At 46.4% G+C, this 8,187-nt stretch overlaps 1 protein-coding gene across 1 annotated transcript; it reads right to left on the reverse strand.

Moving 5' to 3' along the window:
- Nucleotides 1–374: 374 nt before the first annotated feature.
- Nucleotides 375–3,328, reverse strand: LOC131482348 (leucine-rich repeat-containing protein 37B-like). Its single transcript, XM_058675792.1, has 3 exons — nucleotides 1,330–3,328; nucleotides 613–861; nucleotides 375–488 (listed from the first exon to the last, which is right to left on the reverse strand). The coding sequence occupies exons 1-3, from the start codon at nucleotides 3,121–3,123 to the stop codon at nucleotides 375–377; spliced, it is 2,157 nt and encodes a 718-aa protein (XP_058531775.1). The 5' UTR covers nucleotides 3,124–3,328.
- Nucleotides 3,329–8,187: the final 4,859 nt, after the last annotated feature.

The raw sequence follows: 8,187 nt of genomic DNA on the forward strand, positions 1-8,187 counted from the left end.
TTCCTCAGAAAACCCAGAAGGTGTCACTGGCTGTTCCAGCTCACTCGGATGAGGTCCAGTGTCCATCGAAGGGCCAGGAGGCTGGGCTGAAGCCTCAGGGAGGTCTGAAAAAGGTTCAGTCTCCACAGGAGACTCTGCATACTCAGCTGGTTTCTCCTGTTCATTGATAGAAGGCTCCATCTCCACAGGAGCTCCCAGAATCTGGTCTGGCAGTTCCTGATGGCTTGGAGAAGTTTCAACCTTTTGGGTTGGCCCTGCAGCTATGGTAATATGCCAAACTACACGTTTAACTGTAACTCTGGGAAGATTATCATGATGATTTTGATCCTGACTTGGAGGTTGATCTGTCTCCTCCTGACTCAATGGAGCTTGAGCTATATTCTGGAAAGGAGATTCTGAGGCTTGAGCTGGAGACTCTTCTTGGAGCTCTTCAGGGAGCTCTGAAGGCCCTGCTGGAGCTTCCATTTGGCTACCAGGAGGTTCAATTGCTTCAGGAGACACAGAAGGTGGAGCTGGCTGCTCTGACTCCTTGGATAAGCTTTCTCTGCCCACTGGAGGACCAGGAGGCTGAGTTGGGTGTCTCTGCTGAGCTAAAGAATGGTCAGTCTCCACAGGATACTCCTCATAGTCCATTGGATTCTCCTTTGCTGAAGCCTGCGTTTCCACAGGAGCTCCCAGAATCTGGTCTGGCACTTCCAGCTGGGTTGGAGAAGTTTCAACCTTTTCGGTAGGCTCTGAAGCTATGGTAATTTGCACAAATATAGGTTTAACTGTAACACTGGGGATGTTATCATGATGATTTTGATGCTGACTTGGAGGTTGATCTGTCTCCTCCTGACTCAATGGAGCTTCAGCTATATTCTGGGTAGGAAATTCTGAGGCTTGAGCTGGAAACTCTTCTTGGACTGGAAGTTTGACTTCCTCGGGGAGCTCTGAAGGCCTTGCTGGAGCTTCCATCTGGCTACCAGAAGGCTCAGTCTGCTCAGGAAACTCTGTAGGTTTAACTAGCTCCTGCTGCTCTTTGGGAGAGAGTTTGGTGTACACGAGTGAAGTTTGAGGCTGAGTTGGGTATCTCTGTTGAGCTAAAGAAGGATCATTCTCCACAGGAGATGTGGCATACTCAGCTGGTTTCTCCTGTTCATTGGCAGAAGGCCCTGTTTCCATTGGGGCTCCCAGAGTCTGAACAGGGACTACCTGCTGGTTTAGAGAAGATTCAAACTTACTGGTAGGTTTTGTAGTTGTGAGAACTTCCACTTCTGCAGGCTTACCTGCAACATTGGGAATGTCATAATCATGAGTCTGATGCTGTACTGGGGAATGAATCATTACCCCATGTCCTGGCAGACTCTGAGTTATACTCTGGATACCAAACTCTGGTATTGCCGCTGAGATTTTCTGCTGGTCTGGAAGTTTGATTTTCTCGGGGGTCTTTTCAGATTGTGCGGGGGTTTGCAAGTGTTTTCCAAAAGGTTCAACCCTCCCAGATAAAGCAGAATGCTGAACCTGTGGCTTGTACTCATTGAATAAAAATTCAGGGTCCACAAGAGGACCTGGAGATTGAGCTATGGCCTCTTGCTTATCTAAAAGGTTAGCCTGTTTAGGAGACTCAGCATAATGCTCTAGTACCTTCTGTTTACTGGGAGAAGGTTTTCTCTCCATAGTAACTTGCAGAATCTGAGGTAAGATCACTTTCTTGGTTGAAGAAGACTCAACATTTTTGGTAGGCTCTGAAGTTATGGGAACCCCCATATCTGTAGGCTTAAATGTCATATTGGGAACATGATAATGAGTTTGATCCTGAGTTTGAGGCTGAACTTGTGCCTCATAACCCAGTGGGGTCGGAGCTATTTTCTCCAACAGAGACTTTAGCACTTCAACTGGGCCTGCTGGTGGGGTTGAAGATCTCACCAACTCAGGGACCTGTGGGGTCTGATGCAGGGCTCTTGATTGAGTTGAGGAAGATTTCATCTCCTCATGGTGCCCTTCAGTATATGCTGTGGTCTGATGCTGGTTTAGAATAAGATGAACGTCCATATGTCCCTTTGGTGTTACCATAAGCCCCATATCTGCTGGCTTAGCTGTGACACTGGGCAAATCTGAGTGGAGATTTTCCTTTGGACCTTGCGATGGAGTGTTCACTCCATGGTGCACTGATGACTGACCTCCAACTTGAGGAACAACTTGATTCTGAGCTGAAGCCGTCTGTTGAGTTAAAGAAAGTTTTGCCTCCTCAGGGGCCTGTTGTTTTTGATGTGGGGCCTCCTCCTGAGTTGAGGGAGAGTATTCCTTTTCAAGGTGCTGTAGATGTTGAGCTGGGGCTTCTTGTTGGAGTGAAAAGGAGTGACCCTCTAGCTGAAATTGAGAGGGTTCCATTTGTTCAGAGGACTCCCGCAGCTCACGTGGGTTCCCCTGGAATTCCAGAGGTAAGATGTCAGGATAAACTGTATCCATTCTAGGATGTTCATAATCATCCTGCAGAATAGACTCTGGATGCTGAGGCTTTGCAGATTGGCCTGGCATCCCAGCAAGCTCAGCAACTTGCTGATGCTGAGCTAGATCCTTCTTCAACTTCAGAGGTGAAACAATCAACTTGGTTGCCTTTGAGTTCAGACTATCTAGAGTTGGAACAAACGTTTCAAATGACTGATCCACAGCCTGATCAAGACCTGCAGTTTCCATCTTACGCCTGAGTCGTGGAGGCATAGCTCCATCTAGCACCTGAACTACATTAGGGAGCCTTTGTTGCCCACGTTGCTTGTCATTCAGATCCTGATACATAACTTCAAGGTGATCTGGTTGTGGGGGCAGCTCTTGAGCAGAATTCGAGTCCAAGAATGGAACCAGACCCTCAGTCATCTCTTTAGGCAGGATCAATGCTTGTGAGGGAGTAGAAGAGGCCAGGTAATCAAAGGCCCCAGGATCTGCTGGCCCTGTGAGGGCATCGGGTGATCCAGGAGGGCGATCAGAAAAGTGTGAAACGGAGGACTCTGAGAGCCCTGAGGAGTCCAAAGTCAGCTGGACTGGGTCCTGGGTCCTCTGCCAAGGTTTGGTGGCCTGGACTAGTAGCCACAAAGGTTGCCACACAAAGAGGAGCCAGGGGACCCACAGGCACAGCTGGGTCATGATATACAGGGATTACCGGACACTGTGACTTGAGCTGCAGGGGCACCACTGGCATACCCTGAGCAGGAGCCGAAGTGTTATGGAAGCCTCTTGCCAAGCATACCTTAGCAACGGTGTGCCCCGCCCTGCCCCGCCCTTTATTTATGACATTCTTCAATAGGCTGAGAGACTCTCTTACCTCTGTGCCTGGGTAATCCTTTTCCCACAGTTACTGTAAGCCCCAGCCTCAGCAGAGAAATCTACTGTCCCAGCTCCCCCAAAACTGCACACCTCATACCCAATCACATGATGGGATTTAGACCACAGACCTTGGTGACCCTGGGATTCCAACAACTGTTTAGGGTTGTGGGAAGCAAAGCTTCCCAAGGAAGTAAGTGGGCTTGGCCTCTGTGGGTATCCACAGTGCTGTTGATCTAAAATTCGAAATAACGATCCTCACAGGGCCAGCTAGAGAACACACATGGCAGGTATTTATTTCAAAATGTGGCCATTTCCTCCAGACCTTCAATAGTTTTTGTTCCATGTCTGCTAATCAATTCGCTCAATCAGGTAGGGGATACCACAGGATAAGTGGTGACTCCAAGAGTCCAAAAGGAGGGGTTTGGATTGGATCAGCAATTGAATGAGGGAAGAGGGTTTGAGTCCAAATGGAAACCCTTCATGTGTGTTTTATTTTACCTCTGGGATGCTCCCAGCGCCATTGCTTTGTCACCTTGTCCCCTTGAACAACAGCACTGAGGATTCAGATCCTCTCTGAGGTCTTTGTCCCTTTCTTCTTGGATTGCTTTTGTAATGATCTCTCACTCCCATAGATTTACGGGTCTTCCACCTCTTTTCTCCTCAGTACGTCCCCTCAAAGATGCAGACAGCCTCACATCAAGGATTCTATAAAAATCACACACTAGGTAGCGCCAAAAGGAATGCATACTCGTTCTCCTAGAGGCTGCACAATGGAAAGATATTAAATGCCTACACAGTATTACTCAATTTTAGACATTCCCTACAAGAGCTGGTATCTAGGCTTCACAGGAAAAGGATTAAGACTATCCAAGCAGCAACATTTTACTTCTAATAATCCCTGGTCCCATCCAATAACCTCACTCTTATTAACGTATATCCAACCTGGAGGGACTTATCTAGAAAACTGGCAGACTTTACCTAAATGGAACAGCCTTCAATACCTCCTGGCTTCTGCAGATAGCTTCATGGGATAGGTTTTTAACCCAGACAGAAAAGGCTATAAAAGTCTGCAGGGTCCTCCTCAACAAAACAGTCTCAAGATTTGGGTTGCCTGGGACATTTCAGAGCAATAATTACCCCCACTTTATAGCCAAAATGTGGTCTCAGGCCTAGTTATGACATATGAACTTTCTTCTTCCTGGCACCCAATTCTCAAAGGGTCAAAAAGATGAAAGATAGATAGATAGATAGATAGACAGATAGACAGATAGATAGATAAGTGTGTGTGTGTGTGTGTGTGTGTGTGTGTGTGATCAAACTAATGCAAAATTCTCAAAATGCATGGCCAAATTCCTCTTTCCAGAACAGACCTTTTCCTATAGAACCTCTTAAACTAAGCTCCTTTGAGTTGATATATGGAAAAGCTTTTTTAGTCTCTACTCATTTGATAATCATACTTTACTCCATATCCTTAATTTCGAATTAGTACAAAAGGCTTGCCCAAGAATACAGTGCCCATACACTGCCTACTCCCTCCAAAAATAAGTTGTTATTGCAAAATTAAACCAGAAGATACAATTTTGTTAGAAAACTGGAAACAGGGGGTCCACAGGAAATCAAACTTATGCAGATATTGGGCTTGTTTTTTTTTTTTTTTTTAAGATGTGTATTTTTATTTGAAAGGCAAAGTTAGAGAGAGAGTGAGAGAGAGAGAGATTTTCCATTTGCTGTTTCATGACCCAAATGGCCACAATAGCCAGAACTGGGCAGTCCGAAGCCACAAACCAGGACCACCTTCAAGGTCTCCCACATGGGTTTAGAGGACCAAGCACTTGGGCCCTCTTTCACTGCTTTCCCAGGAACATTAGCAGAGAGATGGGTCACAGGTAGCAGCCAAGACTTGAATCTGATCCCATTCGGGGGTGCCAGTTCCACAGGTGGAGGCTTAATCTGATATGCCATGGCACTGGTCCCATCATACAGATGTTTAAACTCCAAAGTCTTGGGGCTGGCACCATGGCAGAGCAAGCTAAGCCTGTGTGGCAGTAGCAACTCCTATGGGTAGTGGTTCAAGTCCTGGCTGCTCCACTTCTGATCCATCTCCCTGCCAATGCCCTAGGAAAACAGAGAACATGGCCAAGTCCTTGGGCCTCTGTACTCATGGGGGTGATTGGAATAAGCTCCTGATTCCTGGCTTTAGACCAGCCCAGTCTGGCCATTGTGGCCAACTGGAGGGGAAAACAGTGGATGAAAAATATTCTCTTTCTCACTCTAACTCAGCCTTTCAAATAAAAAATACTGCATTTTTAAAAAGAAAAGTCTGAATGGCTGGCACTCTGGCTTGGTAGTCTAAACTTCCAACTATAGTGCCAGCATCCCAAATGGGCACCGATTCATGACACAGCTACTCCACTTCCCATCCAGCTCTCTGCTTATAGCCTGGGAAGGCAGCAGAGGATGGCCCAACCCAAGTGGGAAACCCAGAGGAAACTCTGTTCATGACTTCAGATCACCTTAGCTCCTACTGTTGTGGCCATTTGGGGAGTGAACCAGTAATAGAAGACCTTTCTCTTTGTCTCTACCTCTATCTGTAACTGCCTTTCAAGTAAAAATAAAATACATTTCAAACCTTAAACCTTTGGCTTCTAAGAGCTGATGGATTAATGGTAAAGACTTGATCTAATTATGGCATCTGAGAGGTGGTTCTTGTGAGAGGTCTCTAGGTCCTTCGAGGCTAACCCTAAGAAGTTAAATCTTGAAAGAGGTTGGTTATTTAAGCTGAGTTCTACCTAAGTTCTCTCTCTGCTTCCTAGCTTGTCATGTGATCAACCCCCTAGGCATCCTATCAGAAACTGCCAGTCTCCCTCAGACATCAGACTAACAAGACCACTTGTGAACCTCCAAACTATAACCAGAAACTAACCTCTTCACTCCCAGAAAGCTCCATTCAGGTATTTTAGTCAAGGTAATCAATGCCTGACAAGTCAGAGGAGTCTCCACAAGACCAAATTCAAACAGTACAAATAGATCAGACATTCTGAATTCCTTAGATTTATTCTCCATCACTAGTGTTGAAGGACATGAGGGAACCACACCTTATTCTTTGCTTACTCTTAGAATTCAGGATACCAAGTGACATGTACAGAGCACTAATGGTCTGTTGTTTGAGTGAATGAATGAAGGAATGAAGAAACTAAGAAGAAGTCAAATTCTTTTCCCAACTGAAGTTGCTGTTGGGAAGGAGAAATGAAGGTTAATCTAGTTGCTAAAGGTTGATTCTGAGTCACAGGGGTAGCATTTCTTTACACCAGGAAGCTACAGAGGGCCCTGAGGCCCCGGATATACAGATGCTCTTACCTTGGATAAATTGGCCAGTTCTTCCAGCCACCTTTTTCTTTGTGACACTGAAAAAAACAAAAAGATATTCTAGGTGCTTTAAGCCTCTTCATGGTTTTAACACATTCTCTTTTCTGTGTGCTTATATAGGACACATACATAGAAGGACCACATATTTTTGCCAAATACAAAGCAATATGTGTAATTAAAATAGATAACAGTTTGGGGGAAGGGGAGAAGGACAATCAGCCATGGCTCTTTGTCAAGTAAACAAATAAATCTAATATGAATGTCCCCTCCTCTCAAGGATAGAGTGACTAGTTGAACATCTCCCTCATCACCCTATCAGTGAGAGGCCTTACACTGAGAAAATCTCAAAGCCAAAAGCAATGGAAATGGTTGCAGTGTCAGAGAACACTAGTACTCATTACCGACAAACTGATGCCAACTATGTTGGACTGCTTCTAGTACCATCTGTAATATGTCAATGGCAATAAAAAATGGTTACAAATTAGCTTGCCAAGCTCACACAGTTGAAATATATAAGTAGAACTTTCCTGATGAAGATGTCTGAAAGGATCATATAAGATGACCTGGGTTTTATCCAGCATCTGTCAGCTTGGGCTTGACCTCTAGCTCCCACAATTATTGTCACAAACCTTAAGCAGGTCACCTCATCACCCTGAATTTAAATTTGTTCACCTGACAAAACAGGAGGCTCAGGGCAACAATGCATCCTAAAGCGTCCTGCATGCCAGAGGCCAGACAAGTGCAGAGCATCACTGATGGATCAGTACATGATCCCGTGGAGCTTGGAACCCCTGTTGGAACCCACCTTCCCGAGATCCTTGTGCCCTCCACAGGCATCCTTTGGGTAATAAATTTGATGATGGCATAGAAAACAAGATCAGCCATGGTGGTGTTGGGCAAGACCCAGAATGAATGCAGAAGGTGGAACCGGGAGAATGTTATCAAAAGAGAGCGCTGTGGGCAACACCACGGCCAAATAAGCCTCAGTGGGAAACATACCTTCCCTCCTGTCCCGCAGTCCTTCTCCACCCAGGTGCCACTAAAAGCCTTCTCATTTCATGAGCAAGCTTTCTCCTCACAGCCCTAGAAGACACCACCTGCTGAGCTGTGGAGAGGAGCCTCCCCAGGTCTCTGCAGGGGCAAGGCCACAGCCATGGACCCTTGGAAATGACCTCTCCGCAGAGGCAGGCCCAGGCAGCAAGTCGCAGGTGGGCGACTGTCTCCACCACTCCCCATACTGGGCTGGCTCGCAGGCACGCAAGTCTCCAACCGTGAGTCAGTTCTCAGGGATGTTCTCCTGTTTGCACCAGAAGGAATTCAGACGTGAGGAGCACGTGGTAAGCATACTAGCCGAGATCACGGGCGGGAAGCACACCCTGGGGACCTGGCTGACAGCTCAGTAAAGGCCTGAGAACATATCCCCGCACTTTTCCTCCCTCTCCTGGGAAGTTGTGTGTTTGGGAATTTTCCAGATGTAAAAGTTCCCTCAAATCCTCCCAGGACCTAATGGCACCTTGG

This window comes from Ochotona princeps, chromosome 17 (genome assembly GCF_030435755.1).
Source record: "Ochotona princeps isolate mOchPri1 chromosome 17, mOchPri1.hap1, whole genome shotgun sequence".
In the NCBI taxonomy this organism is placed as follows: Eukaryota; Metazoa; Chordata; class Mammalia; order Lagomorpha; family Ochotonidae; genus Ochotona; species Ochotona princeps.